General features: G+C 35.5%; 1 protein-coding gene across 1 annotated transcript in view; it reads right to left on the bottom strand.

The window, feature by feature from the left end:
* The window catches only part of Ush2a (usherin), a 740,698-nt gene that overhangs the window by 144,772 nt on the left and 579,577 nt on the right, over positions 1-16,349 (bottom strand). The window contains exons 51-54 of the mRNA XM_015483330.2: positions 11,507-11,730; positions 6,528-6,732; positions 1,417-1,614; positions 260-414 (exon numbers count right to left, since the gene is read on the bottom strand). Of these exons, the coding sequence (XP_015338816.1) occupies positions 260-414; positions 1,417-1,614; positions 6,528-6,732; positions 11,507-11,730 (782 nt within the window). The remainder of the gene's footprint in view (positions 1-259; positions 415-1,416; positions 1,615-6,527; positions 6,733-11,506; positions 11,731-16,349) is intronic.

Here is a 16,349-nt window from a genome sequence, read left to right as displayed (position 1 = left end):
ATTGGTGAGAGAAGAGTGTTAATGAGAAGTTGATATTGGTTCAAGATTTTGTATTGTATTAATAAAACATTGATGTTTGGTTAAATGTCCCTTACAGGCATCTCTTCTTTCAGGCTTAAGTATTAGCACCCAGTTAAGGTGACACATGAGCACCCTACTCAACATGACTGGGATGGGGCAATGTTATCTGTTAATGGAGAGGACCTTCACACAAACCTCAAATGAACCCTTTTTTCAGAGTTCAGGCAACTCCCCTTACCTCACGGCTGGAAGTGCAACCAGCAACCGTGCAAGCCTTCAGCTGGTATGAGTACTCCTGAAATGGATGAATTCCCTTTGTGTCAGAAAAGCTCAACGATGTTCCCCGGAAATGTTCAATTCCATCTCGGAGAAGAATGTAGTAAATAACAGGACCTAAAAGACACAGAGAAATGGCTGCACTTGACTATCATATCATGTTAACCATTTGCAAACAACTAACATGTCTTAGTGTTCTAAAGAAGTAGGATACCATAGCGTCACTGAGCTCTAATTTGTTATTTTTTAAAATTTATTTATTTTAATTAGATATATAGGACAGAAGAATGCATTTTGATTCATTGTACACAATTGCAGCACAACTTTTCAGTTTTCTGATTGTACACGATAGTGTCACACCATATGTGCAGTCATACATGTACCTAGGGTAATGATGTCTATCTCATTCCACCATCTTTCCTCGTACCCACTTTCCTGCTTCCATACCCTAAATTTTTTATATTGCTATAATCAAACAGTTCTTTACTATCAGGAAGGGTGCATTTTTAAAATTTATATATGACAGCAGAATGCATTATAATTCTTATTACATATATAGAGCACAATTTTTCATATCTCTGGTTGTATACATAGTATATTCACACCAACTCATGTCTTCATACCTGTACTTTGGATAATAATGATCATCATATTCCACCATCATTAATTACCCCATACCCCCTCCCTTCTCCTCCATCCCCTCTGTCCTACCTACCATTCGTCTATTCCTCCCATGCTCCCTCTAGGACGCAGATTCTTGATATAGGTAATCAAAGTATCAATTTTGCTTATTTTCTATCACTCTATAACAAATTTATTTTCAATATTAAAACTATTTTGCCTTCCTTGAATCTCCTTTATTTATTTGAAAGCAGCTCAGATATATACTAGGATTCAAGGATCTTGTATTTATTTATTTATTTATCTATTTAGACAAAAAAATCTATGGGGACCACATCACAAAGTGAATGATTAGTGAGTATATAGATAAAGTTCCCTTCATCAATAAATATTTCCTAATGGTTAGCTGCATATCAATTATATGTATACTAAACACATTTCAGTTTTCTTATGGATTTATGAGACTAGGATATTTCTACTTTAAAAGTAGCTTATTACCATTTGATTGTATAGGTTTCTTCCAATTTAAGACAATTGTATCTTCAAGATTGCCTATTTTGGTCCACCTAGGTGGACTCAATCCTTGAGGAACATCTTCTTTTGTTCTGACTCTAACAGCTTCGCTGAATCCTCGCCCATAGTTGTTCCATGCAGAAATCCTGTACTCATACATTGTATAAGGTTCAAGGTTCACATCTGGAAAGAAAGAAATAAGATCATGAGGTTTTCTTCTTTTCATTTTCCTACATCATATTATAAATGAATATCAAAACCTTTAAACATATAAAAAGACTATGATTTTTTCTCTTTGGGTATAAATAAAGCTCTAATATCTTTACTTTCTAAATTATCAAAATGTATTTCAAGTGTTTGATAGATGTAGAGATATGGAATTTTACAGCACAACATCCACCATTTCTGAACAGAGATATATAGATATATTCATTAAATAAACAATTGAAAAATAAAAGCAATAGACTAATGTATGATTAGGTGCTAATGGCTCACAAATTTATGTACCCTTTAATTCTGCATGAGACAGATTTGCCAACAATTGTTTTATAGTTTTATTATTATAAACTTAAAGTATTACTTTGAAAATATTATTTAATTAAAATATATAAATTGTAATATAACTGTATGAGACAGAGGATTTAATTCTTAGCTTATCATTGTACTATGTTAGTAAATAAAATGAATGCAGACTCCATAGCAGATCCCTTTTCTCTTTTACCAAAGCCAGAGCCAAAACCCAAACCCAAAACAATCAACTTAATTAAAACAACAAAACTACACCTGCTGAGCTTTGGAAATGGCATGAATTTTATTAGATAATGTTGCATGTTATTCAATGCTGTCCCCAAAATGTTTAGTTCCATGTTAAGCTTTAATAACTTCAGAAGTACATATGCTACAGATTTGCATGCAATTTTTTTTAAACTGAAAGTTTAATGATTCGAGTTTGTTTTTCTCTGGTTTAATTTTATGGATGTTGAGTTTTCCCTCATTTCTTTTTCTGTGGCGTGGTTTCTGGATGACAGTTTCTCAGAGTGAGGAACAGGAGAGGAAGTGCTCCTTGGCTGCCCGGCCACCTGCTCTCTCTGTCCATCTGCTGGGGTTATTTGAGTCACATTCTCTTTATAAGCATCTCCTTATAATAAACCCTACCAAGATGACTTTATAGAATTAATATGAAAATCAAATATAGTAAGTTATGTGGCAGAACTTCATAAAATGTAAATTTCTCTACAAATAGAAATAATTTTTTTTTTTTTTTGCAGTAGCTTGGATCTTGAATGTCCCCTAAAGGCCCATGCATTAAAGACTTGGTTGTCAGCCTATCTAAGGTGCTACTGGGAGGTCGTGGAACCTTCAAGAGGTAAAACCTAGTGGAAAAAGTTGGGACACTGGGATGTGTCCTTGAAGGGGATATTGAAACCCTGGCCCTTTCTTGTTGCTCTCCATACCTCCTGATTGTCATGTGAGCAGCTGCCACACTTTCCCATCATGGTGTTTTGCTTCACTACAGGCCCAAAAGCAATGAGGCCAACTGACCATGAACTGAAACCTCTAAAACTGGAAGCCAAAGTGAACCTTTCCTTATTATAAATTGATGTATCTCAGGCAGTTGTTACAGTAACAGGAAGCTGACCATCGAAATTATCTTGTTTCCGTTTTCCCTGGTAAGAGGGTATCTGCCACTTGTTGCCACCAGCAGATGCTCCAATTTCCCTTCAGTTCTAGTTAGAAATTATTTCCCCCCCATTTTCTTTTGAGGCTTGGTATAGTCAAACGATTCAGAGCTCACCATCTAAAAGAGGATGAGAAAGAAAAGCATCACTTATCTCCTACTGATGGGCTAAAAGTAGGATGTCGTAGGAACCAGGCTGCAAACCACTAGATGATGGGAGCACCTGAAGAATAATGAACCAAAAAATGCAAGAAATCTGATCCCTGAATGTCCCAGTGGGACTGAGCCACTCAGACCATCCCTCTACCCACAGATGTTCACTACGTGTTTACCTCTCTTTGCTATAGTAAATAGTCCACGGAGAGCACCTGTTATTCTGGACCCTCAAGCCCACATCACCATTTCTAACTTCAGCTCTCTATGGGCTATTTCTTACTCTTTCTCCCACCACTTTCATTCTTCTTTTTTCTACTATCTCATCTCTTCTGGTTTCTTCATTTTCCTGACTCCTGGACTTTCAAAGATGCTCTTATCCCATGAAAACAGTCTTTTCCCCTTTATTCATAGAGAGTCATTTCTTGAAATTTTGCCTTTCCTTAGCAATCTTTCTTACTTTTTAGAGTTTTCTTTTTTTGCAAGAATTGTCATATACCTTTCCCCAGCCCATAGACACTTTTTTTTTAACTTCTTGATTCAAAATCACTCTATATGTTATATGGGGCTACTCTTCCAATAATAGAGATTTTTTTTTTTTTGGTGGTTGGGTATGTTTGATGGATATTTTAGTTTTAAAAACTATCTCGAATGTACTTGTCTTAATCATTTCTTTAAGAACCGACAAAGTAATTCTTCAAAATATACATGGAATTATGTCATTTCACTGTTTACAAAGCTTTACAACCCATCTACTGTTACACAAAGGCAAACTGTTTACCGCAGCATTAAAGTCTAGCATAATCTGACTCCTACTTTTTGGTCTCATCTCTCTTTTCTCTGCTATAACTCTGCTGCATCCATACCGAGGAAATCATTGCTTTTTCTTGCTCCTGGGCTTTGCAGTCTCTGCCTACACAACCTTCTCTCAACCTCATAGGATCTTTCGTGTTCTTATTAGTCGAGGCATAACATTTTTTCCTGAAGTTTTTCCTTTCTGGTCTGGACTAGGTGTCCTTGCCACATTTTTCAAAAGCATCAGTGGATGATGATGCAGACTTCTATCACAGTACTTAACTTCACACCATTTATCATATTAAAGGGTAATTATGAATGTACTTTAAATCACCCATGAAGATTCTTGCTTGTCTTGATAGCTGTTGGTCCTACTATAGTGACTGGTTATGAGCATGTACTTAGTAAACATTCTTTGATAAATGCGTGACTGTGGGAGTGAATGAATTTTGGTCAGTGCTGACATTGTTAGATTTCAGTTTCAAGATTCTAAAAAAGTCTGATTTGCTAGTTTAACAGTCTCAATGGAATTGTCAAGGCACCCCTTATATGCTTAGTGTTTCTCATGAAAAAAAAAAAGAAGGGCTTGTGATTTTTTCATATTCAATTTATAGCATTCCTGGCAGGCAAAGCAATCTGAAATGTGGATTTTAAAAGCCCTCCCTCACATTATTATATCAGTAGGTGGAAATGTCTATTTATTTGTGGAATGGGTGACTTCAAGAATGTCTTAAAAGCTCTTCAAAATCTTGACCTTGATTACAAGGAGCAGATAAAAGTAGGGAATTCTCTGAGATAGAAACCCAATAATTTAAAAACGAGGACCCATGACTTAACTCTTTGGCAGCAGGAGGAGAAGGGGAATTTGGATAAACTGTCCTCTACTCTGAAGTCTTTCCTCATTTTAAATCCATGCCAGTATTTTGATGTTAAATCTAAATAATGAAGTAAACAGAGATATAGTATTCGTAAGAATATTTCAATTTGATATGAGGGATGGCACAAGTGTCTACATGCACATGGTAGAAGTGGTGGGCTTTGTAAACAATATGTCCCAGGAACAGAGGGATGGTGGGACTGAGTTTAGAAGCCTGTACCCAGGATCTGAATCTAGACTTGGTCCTTCAGTAAGATGGAGGAGGACAGGTGCGGAGGAATGAGCCACTTGAGGGTGGCTTGAAGCACTCTTGAAGGAGCTCCTACACACATGGTGTCTTCTAAATCTGCTCCTTTCGAGGATGACAAGATTTGAATATGTTTCCTTTTCATAGAAAGTTCCACTTACAGATTTGACCCTCAGTTTTCTCTTCTGTTAAATGACCATACTCAGCTGTTTGCCTTGAGGGTCATAAGGTAACATTTTGAAGTACCTAGCACAGCACCGGGACTAAATAACATTCAATAAACTCACTCTTTCCTTAATCTTCCCCTTCTCATCTCAGTAACCTGCCTGGCATTTTCCACAGCTGTGGTTTGCTTTTATCACCCACCATTGGTTGAGGAAGGTGGGATGATTACTCAAGAATAGAGCAATGTTTTGCTTATTTAACTATAGCTTGCTCCAATTTTGTCACTTAGATGGATTCTATGTGACTCTGGATTACAGATCACACACACATGCACACTTAGTTCTTTGACAAACCAAAGCAATTTCTGTTTGAACTTAAGTAAACGAATGAAGAATAAAAATTTAACAAAGAGTAAAACTATTTAGAGTACCCTAAACTTTACTCTCTAAATACAGTTCTCAGCTTTTTCGCTCAGCTCAACCAATCGAAATGGTGCTTAGAAATTAATATTTTTTTATTTAATTGGTTTTATTTTTTTAAAATACACAACAGCAGAATGCATTACAATGCTTATTACACATATAGAGCATAATTTTCATATATTTGTATATAAAGTATGTTCACGCCAATTCATGTCTTTATATATGTACTTTTTTTTGCATTACACATATATACCACAATTTTTTTGTGAATCGTTCTCAAGATGATTGGTCATTTTTCAGAAATACCATGCTTGGGTTTATCTCCTCCTTAGAATAATGCTGTTAGGTTTTCCTAGTAAATTAAATAGGTTCTCTTCTTCTCTCTTCATACAAGTATAGCAATATTCATCATTAAAAGCTGCATTTAAATTTTTAAGAGTGAAACTGAGTCCATTGTAAGTTAACTGGACATACCAGGGAAGGTCATATCATATACTTATTTCTCTGCTCTTTATTTTCTTACACATTTAACCTAAAATAGCATCCTTATTTACAATTAGACTTTAAAAATTTTAAACTACTAAACTTCAAACATATTCAGATGATACAATTGATTACTTGTCATTAGCTGGCCCCAAAGTATGATTGGATAAATTGATATCAGGTTAAGAAAGGATAATGTCAATGTGAAACACGTGCATTTCCACCAGCTTTTTACTACTCGACTCAGCCACAGGCATGTGGCTCAGTTTCTGTTACCTGTGAAGGAGTGCATGTTTGCACTTCCTGTGTGAATAGTCTCTTCAGCAGATGAACACATTTCTTCAGTTGATGTATTCTCCGTGGAGTTGTGAGACCCTCTTATCACAGTACAAATGTGGCTGGTAATGTTGAAGTCACACAAATCACAAAGTGCTGTGGCTTGCATAGATGCCGGGCAGAGAGTCTTGCACTCTTTTGTTTCCTAAGTCAGTGGGAGGAGAAGAGAGGACAGGGGTGAGGAGAAACATAGAAGATTTAAAAATCTCATTTAGACATAAAGAGTGTTGATTTTTATATATTTCATATTCAAATGATTTTTTTCACTTATTTGATGAATGAATATCTCAAAATTTATGACAAATGAAGGTGCATTGTCTAAAAAAGTAGCTGCCTGAAATGACACAGACTTGGATAAAAATTTCAGTTTTGTAACTTCCTCACTTTGTGAACTGGAGCAGGTCACTTACACTCTCCAGGGTTCAGCTTTGTGAGTAGTGAAATGCGTACTAAACTTATCAAGGAGGTTTGCTCTATGAATCAGCTAAGCTAACCCTGCAAAGCCTTAAGTTAGGATACATACTACAAATTGAAGCAGTAATTATTTAATTATTTTGTCATGTCCTATGGTATTTTGGAGAAAATAACAAATATAGTACACAAGAATTCTCTACTACCTGTGTTCTTGGAAAATTTAAACCCATAAAATGTAGCACACATCCAAGAGTTAGAAAAATCTAAATATTTCAGGAACTGTCATTACAGTTATTTATATTTAGAAATCTTTTCTTTAATGAATCTCTAGTTTTTTTTATAGTTGTTGATAAGTGTTCTATATGAGGAAACAAAATAATCATCCAAATTGCAGGAGTTATAACTAAAATTATATTTCTATAATGAAGAGATGTACTTTGCTTTCCTGTATGTAAGTAGCATGATGTATTTAAAACATTTTTTAATATTAAGATGATCTTTAACTTCTCTCTTACATAAAATAAGTTAAATTATTCTAAGTCAAAATAATGATGATTCAGAAAAATATAGTGAAAATTCCATTTTTAAAATGGCAAATTGAAGTCCTGAACTCTTGTACATATCTCCACATTCTTTTCTTTTTTCTTCAGTACTGGGTAGTCCCACATGCTAGGCAAGCTCATTACCATCCAGTTATACCCACAATACTTCCATGTCCCTTTAAATCCCAGTCAAGTGACAGTTAAAGGAAAATTGTTATGATTTGGATATGAGGTGTCCCCCCAAACTCTTTTGTTAATGCCAAATGTTCAGAGATGAAATGATTGAATTATGAGAACTATAACCTTATCAGTCCAGGTAAGGTTTGAATGGAGTAGTTACTGGGTGGTAACTATAGATACGTGGGATGTGGCTAAAGGAGGTGGGTCACTTGGGGTATGCCCTAGAAGGGTCCATCTTCCCCTCTTTCTGCCTCTTATCTACCATGAATGGAACAGCATTCCTCCACAATGCCCTCCCACCATGGCGTTCTGCCTTATCATGGGCACAGAGCAATGGAGTCAGCTCACCATGGACTGAACCTCTGAAAACATAGCTCAAAATAAATGTTTCCACCTCTAAGTTGTCCTCATCAGGTGTTTTTTTTTTTTTTTTTTTTTTCACGATGAGAAAGAGCTAACAAATGGTTTACATGTGGAAAATAAATATAGACATTCTAAGGAAATAGAGAAATAACACACACAGGATACACAGGATAGCCCAAATATTTTTGAAAGCTGAAAAGTGGATGTGGTAGAGAAAATGCCATGTCCTAAGAAAGACCACTTTTTTTTAATCTTTTCTTCCTGAAAACTGCAGATTTCAAGGCCATTTGCAATAGGAGGAGCAAAATGATTAGATATGTGTGTATGATTAAGGCATAGATGAAATGTACTACATATTCAGTAGCCAGGTATGACCCATCAGTATACAAGTGTCTCCTTTCTTTCCCTTTCTGACCTGAGGGCTGTGCATGACTCATCACAAGATGGAAGGGACTTGGGTACATATGTTGCTTGGAAAAGGGGTGCCTATTTACATTGAATTGTCATATTAAAGCCTGCAAACAAATGCTAAGAGAGTAGATTTATGCATTCTTAACATAGACACAAGAGAGAGAGAGAGAGAGAGAGAGAGACAGAGAGAGACAGAGAGAGAGAGAGCGTGCACACGCAAGAGTGCACACGTGTGCCAGCACAAAAAAAGAGAACAGTAACTGAAGTGGTTGATATACTAGATAATTGTTGTGATTATTTCACAGAACATATATATCAAGTTGTAAGCCTTAAATATATGTAATTTTATTTGTCAATGGTACCTCAACAAAGCTGAAAAAATTTCACTTTATGGAACTATCACATATTTAAATATTTGTTTTTAACCTCAGCATAGTTTGGGCAACCATAATAACAACTAAAATATGCAGCATTGGCCTGGTGGTTAGGCAAAAGTGGAAAAGAGATAGAAACTGGAGGTTGAGAAGTTGAGGGGCTCTGGAATGGCCTGGAAAAATCTTTAGTAAAACTGTTTCCTGGTATCATTATCAAGGCAAGTGGGGTGCTACTGAGTTCCAAGAGAGAAGGTTATAAGATAGAGCATTAACATTATAGGTGCATTGCTAATAGCTGCATTTGTCAAGTAATCCAAAATATCATAATCTCAGAAATAATTGGTGAAATTAAAAGGAAATAGAGCCCACTGAAAGATAAAAGCTAGGTATCAGAGTGAATATGGTAAATGGGAAAATTAAGTCTGCATATTACATATTGAGAACATCAATCCCCTTTCCTACTGGATTTTCCATAAGCTGGAAGTCAGGCATATACATCATCCTGACCTGGGATAAGAATATTTAGGATGGTTACCTATGTTTGCTAAGGATCCTTGGCAATGTGATTCTTTGACAAAAATTTGTTCTGTCACATGATTACCTTACTGTATTCCCCATTGATGTCCAGGTCACACCCATGCACAGCAAGCTTTCAGTCCAATGAAAAGATGATTTCAAAATATGGAAAAAGGAACTCAGAGAAGCAGAAACACAGCAAGAAAAAACAAAACAAAACAAATAAAAGAAATAAACTAAAATAGTACCAAACAAGCAAATGAGACAATTCAAGAAATAAAGCAAACAAACAATAAAAAAAGCAAACATGTAATGAATATTTTCAGAATGCTAAAAATAGATATTCCAGAAATGAAACAACAATAGGAGGTTTTATATTATTATAAATAAATAATAATCAACAAACAAGAAAGAGTCTTTAAAAAAAGGACAGATGAAATTTTTAAAAATTAACAGAAAATATGAATGATACTCCTAAGGCAATATCTCACCAAGTTGAAAAAAGATGAAGCATTGATCAATAGGAAAAGAGCAGCAAGAAGAAAAAAATGAAAAGATTAGTTTAGGAAGATCAATTCCCAACTAATGAAAATGGAGATAAGAGGAAGCAAATTATTAAATAACTAATAATATTGCTAAACCTGAAAGTCATAAACTCCACACTGAAAAAGTCCCCTTAAAACACATCATGATGAATAATTGTGATAATATTAACAATTGTGTCCATATAGAGGAACATTTTCATGAAATATATAAAGATAAAAGATAAAGAGAACATTTGTTATTGAGGAAAAATAATGAAACCACTTGCAAAGAAATGGGCATCAAAACATCAATGAAAAGTCTAAAAATTGCAAAATTGTCTTCAAAATTCTGAGTGAAAATGATTTTTATCCTTGACTTGTGTTTCTAGCCAAGCTTCCAATCCACTGGAAGTGTGGAATAATGATAATTTCATACTTAAACCTCTCAAGAAATTCACCTTCTATGCACCTATAATCTATAAAGATAAATCTACAGAAGAAGGGAATCTAGTGGTCTAGAACCCAGGGAGGTCAACCCAGGAAAGATGTGGAAGAAATTCCAGACTTAATAGCTTAGGGAAGATCACTGTGTCTATGTATTCAACAGTGATACAGTCCAGACTGGAGCAGAAGATGGAAGTCTCCATCAGACAGGGGTCTTCAGGAAGTGCATGGGACCTGTAGATTGAACTTCACTTAATGATACTTCACTTTGCATGAATAAATGTTATCCTCATCATAATAGTTAAACCAACCTTATGTATTATCCAAATCATTCACTGCTACAAAGTGCTTGCTGGGGATATAGCAATCCCAGAAGAATTATTTCACATCCCAATATGTGTGATGTCTACCCAAGGATTGTGTAGTTGCTTCATTCAGCATATGGACTGTCTACTACTGTCTGTGTCAAATACACTCACTTTTAGCCAAACTAAAATGACAAAGTACTCCATAACATGGTTGTATGTTTGTTTTTTAAATGCCTACAATCTTTTCTGTAACATGATAGGATTCTGGAGTTCTGGGTTAAGTTTAATGCCCACAAACATGACATAGTTGCATGGAAAGCATCACAGCATATAAACAAGTGATTATTCACTTTTTGATTGAAAGAAGCACTTGCTCATCTTGCACTCTTTAAGGGGAATACCATAAAAACACAGCTAAGTCAATCCGCAGGGTCTAAGGTCTCTATCAAAGGAAAGTGGTGAGGTATGGCTGGCAGGCTAGAGGGAAGAAGCAAAAATTCCCCTCTATCTCCTTGGACAGCACTCAGGGCCATGAAATGGCACCTTGCAGGGTCCCAGGGAGACCTGTGCTGGCTTCTTCTGCACATACACTTTCATTCCTGCACTCATCTGAAGTGCTGGGTACAGCTTCCCTGAGAACGGCTAATCATTATTAATTCCTTTAGAATTCATTGCAATAACATCAATCATAGCGAACTCATTCGGTATTAATATGGATGTAATGTGAAAATGAATAATGCACACAGGAGTTTTTATATTCCTATTTTAGAAAAATAGTTATGAACAATGTATTTCTCTTTCCATTGTCAAATCAGCGCCTCTGAGAGGTTTTCTATCAATTACCTTCATCATCATTCCAGTTGAAATCTTGTCAGAGCAAACATATTTCAAAGGATTATATCCAACTCCATTACAGCATTTCTGGCTCTTTGGAATAAGTTCAGTCTCACAGCATTTTACTGGCACTGGGTCATTCTTTTTAACATGTGCTTTAGACTCTCCACTGGAAGCTGAGCAGCATATGGTATCTGACATATTCACATAATCCTGCCCACAACAGAACATCCCTGCAACAATAAAATGTTATATATGAATATGAAATAAAAAAAGGGAAGAAAACTGAGGCTGCTATAAAGTTTGGTATAAAAATGTCAGACTCAGGCAGTTTCAGAAATGGTGCAATCATAAGAGGTAGCATTTCCCTCCAAGGTGATTTAAATGTGCAGTGAGGGTCCTTCTTACCAAGAGCACTAGACACTAATTAGGAAAAGAACACACAAGAGGAACTGTTCGGAAATCATTCAGCTGGGCCAGGCTTCGCCTGTGCTCTATAAAAAAGATCGAATTTCTGTCATGAAAACTGCCTGCCCCTTTTGCAATGATAACATCTTGTTGCAGAAGAAGATTAGTTAGATTATAGAGACTCAGAGAAAGCTCTAGAAATTCACAAGGGAGAGTAGGTTGCCCTACTCTGGGATAAAAAGCCAGGCAGAGTGGAAAGATAATGCTATCCCTGATGGGGGGCCCTTTGTAGAAGGCTCACAAGTATTTGCCTGTCTTTGTCTAGGATACACATATCTGTCTGTTGTACAACTAGAAGTAATGGTAACTATTCATTCTCCATGACTTGAATTTAGCATCTAAAAACCAGCTGAATATGTTCACTGATCATATGAACCAATCAGCTGCTGTTTTTCCTAGTCTTTGTTCTAGATCAGTAGAGATGGTTGAGAGGTTGGGAGTAGCAACAGGAAGATCTTACAGGGGAGATTATCAATTTCCACATGTACCTGAGATGCCACTAGTCTCTTTCCTCCCCTCAATTTCAACTTAATTGCCTGTATTCATATAATCTAAATATTGCCATAAGGAAAATATAGCAGAAATTTAGATATGAAAGTATGAATAAATAAACAATACTACAGAGTTATACTAAGCTAAAATTAAAGTGCCTAAATATTCCATGTTAGGGCTATCATATTAGAATTTATATCTGGTCACATAGTAGCACAATGTGATGAAAGATTTATTTTAATTAGAATATTGTTTATTTATTATTAGTCCCAACTGATAACATAAAGAACCTAAAATTCAAAGTGCCCTGGGTTCCTGAATTATTTAATCTGGTCCTGTACAAATACCTACATTATGAGCTACACTCCTAATATTAATATACCAAGAAGTTGTAAACACTTTATTCTAATCACTGAAAGTAGATACTGGTTTGGCATATTCTTTAAGAAAGATGTTTTATTTATACATTTATCTTCTCATTGATTTTTCCACTTCAAAAATATTTCACAATATTTAAAAATTTTATTTATGATTAACAATATACATTGATCATAACAGAGTTTTGACATTCCATGTTTATCTAAATGTGACAAGTCTTCAAAATAATTGGTTTAAAAAATAAACTGTTTTAATACTTTCTGTTTTACCATTTCCAAGAAATGTTCTCTCAAATAAAATATGCCTAGCCAGGCTGTCACTGAAGACTGATTCCTGACTAAGGTGGGCAGAATATGTGTATATACATGCACAGATATATATATACATACATGCATGTAGACACACAAAAAATGAAAACAAAAAATCACAGAATGCACATATTCAAGTTCTGATTGTTTGGACATTTTGTGCTGCCTTCTGATCAGATACTTAAATACAGCCTTGGATTCTTGACTGTCATTTTATTTTTTCTCGTGCAATTTCCACAAACCTATTCATGTTTCTATTTTAAAGAGCAATCAAAATCTGAAAACTGGCCTTTTAGGGAGCAGAATACATTCCCCCCCCTCTATTCCCAAATTACTTCAAGGTTTCACCATGCTTTAAGTATGAAATCAAAATGCAGACATTGACCTAATTCAAAACTCCTAATCAGTCATCTGATCGCTCTGAGGGACTTTTGACAGGTCAACTAAAATTTTGATAACGAACTGTTTTTACACTAGAATAGAAAGAAAAAAAAAGAGGATGTTTTCTTTCACAAAGAGCTTCACCTTTGTTTTACTGAATTGAAATTTCAGCCAAGATTTCACTCACATAACAAGAAGTGACTCCCTTTCTAGTTTCTTTGGTAAACCATTACTTCTTTAATTATTATCAACCTTGTTCCAGTGTGATAAATTGCTAATTACTTAATACCCTAATCAGCGTTCATTCTTTGCACAGATAAACTGTGACAGTGCCATTAATTTAAATAGTAATTTCACTTAATGGCCAGAACGGCACACCAGATTTTTATGCAGCATTTTCTGAAGACTGCATCCATCACTACAACATTCTGACATAAAGATGTCTGACGTGCACTAACTCACTTAGGGAGAGCAGATGTTGCAGAGCAGAGTTTGGTAGTAATTCCCATAGTGCATCACTTCAGCATGAATGAGCTGCAAATTCAGAGACAGACAATCTTCTGAAACTGCATTGCAATAACTTTTGACCCCTACCTAATTTATCACATGGAGCACTTGACTTTTGAACTTTGACACACAGAATGCGCAATTCTAAATATGCCCAAAGAAAAACAAAATAGGTCATGCATTATTGATGGATTGGTCCATTCTTTTGGAGGCTCTTCATTAAATTTGCACAGAGGTGGAGAGTTCCTTTGAACAAGATGTAGATGTTATTAAAGTGGCACTGTACACATTGAACTTGTAGTTGTTTATTTTTCAGATCAAATAACATATATTGCCTTTCCAAACTGCATACATAGCCAATGGATGGTTTCCATTGCATTGGATACAATGGAGAAAACAATGGAGAGAAGAATTTTTGACTCACATTATCATCAATACTTCAAACACATTACCAGCACTTATTTATTGTCTAGGACTAACAAGGAAAGTATTAATAACCATATGTGCCTGATGAATTTCTAAACAGTTTAATTTGCAAACCTAGCACCCCATTTTTTTTTTAAAGAATACCAAAATTACACATCATGCTTTTGAGGTTAAAATAGTATGGTAGTAAAAAGCAGTCTGGAATATGACAAATCATTGTGTACTCTGAGACTGATCATGGAGCGTACATTTTAAGCCAAGAGATGTTATATTTTAGGCCTAGGGAAAAAAAAGCATTTGCAAGTAGTCATTCTTGGTACAAATTTAAAAATTAGTAGCAATGAAAGAAAAGTAATTCATGCCAGTCTTCACCAGTAGATAGCTTTATGGATACCACCACAAAACTGAGAAAGAAGGGGTAAATAAAAGTGTTCCCCTGTAGTATATTTTATAGCACTGAAGTTGTATTTAAAAAAAAAAAAAAACCTCTTCGTATTATAAAAATCTTCCTGGGAAATATTCTTGCAATATAATTCTTACACCATGGATTTCTGTGGCTATACCTCCTTCTTTGCAAAGTTCCCAAATTCCATCTTAATGAAATATTCATATTACACATGGTAGTCATTCATTCTACTGAAGTCAGAGTTCAGGACATGGAAACTCAATGTTCTCTTCTGAAACAGTTTCTATCTAGGGTTTCTTGTCAAATGCTGCCTGGATGAAATTTATAATAGAAATATGGGAATATATTCCAGAGGCACATAATGATCAGTTTCCCATGGCCAACAAAAAAAATCCCATCTTCCTTGAGTGATAGAATGGCTTTAATTTTCATCTTTTAATGCTAAAGCATATGTCAAATTCAACCTAAGATGAATGGCAATGATAAAGCCATATAAACAAACATGAAGAAAAAAAATGAGTAATAAAGAGGTTTCAAAGTATTTAAAGAAAATGGTTAAGAATACATATCCACTGAAATGACGAACATGACTTTCATCCCGAGATACCTGTATAACACTCCTACACAACTCATCTGCCCAGAGAGAGCACTAAAAACATAAACGCTACCCTAGCACTTCTGTTCCAACAGCATCTGTTAATTCACTCCATTTATAAAATACATATTGACAAAGACAACTGAACTGGGACCAGGGAGATTTGATTTGGTGTGAGAAAGTCAATTCAATGTGATTTTGTTAAAGGGCTCCTGCAGGCAAATAAAAGAGTTTAAGTAATAAAGTACATAAAGAGATGTTTTATGAGCCAACCCTGTCTCATGGCAGGCGCACAATGCCAGGCAGTGAGAGGCCAGGCTTAGGAGCAATATAATAAGATACAAATCCTTGTGTCACAGGTATGGGGTGTGGCTAGGTTGAGGAGAAAAAGGGCCATAGGAATATTCTGGAAGGTCATTAAGGTTATAGTCATTATAATGGCACTAGTAGCAGTAAAGAAATGAAAAAGATGTGGAACCTGTTTGTTTTCAGTGAAACCTGTAGGAAGGTCATGAGAATGAAAAGACAATTTTTCCCCTTTTTATGAAGCATTATTCTACCAGTCCTCCAGATTATTAGCATTGGTGGAGCTATGAATAGTCAAAAGAAATTCTAGAGCTAAATTTGATTTATAGGAGTTGAGGAATGTCACAGTTTCTTTAGGAAACCTTCTCTGGCATGAAATATTATTATGGTTTAGATATGTGGTGTCACCCAAAAGCTCATATGTAAGATGATGCAGGACGGTTGACTGAGGTGAAATGACTGGATTCTAACAGCTTTAACCTAATCAGTGAATTAACCCCTGATAGGGATTAACTGAGTGGCAACTGAAGGCAGGTGGGGTGTGGCTGGAGGAGGTAGGTCATTGGGGGCATGCCTTGGGGTATT

This window comes from Marmota marmota, unplaced genomic scaffold (assembly GCF_001458135.2).
Source record: "Marmota marmota marmota unplaced genomic scaffold, marMar, whole genome shotgun sequence".
Taxonomy (NCBI): Eukaryota; Metazoa; Chordata; class Mammalia; order Rodentia; family Sciuridae; genus Marmota; species Marmota marmota.
Note: the sequence above shows the minus strand (reverse complement) of the source record. Positions and strands in the feature narration are given on the sequence as shown.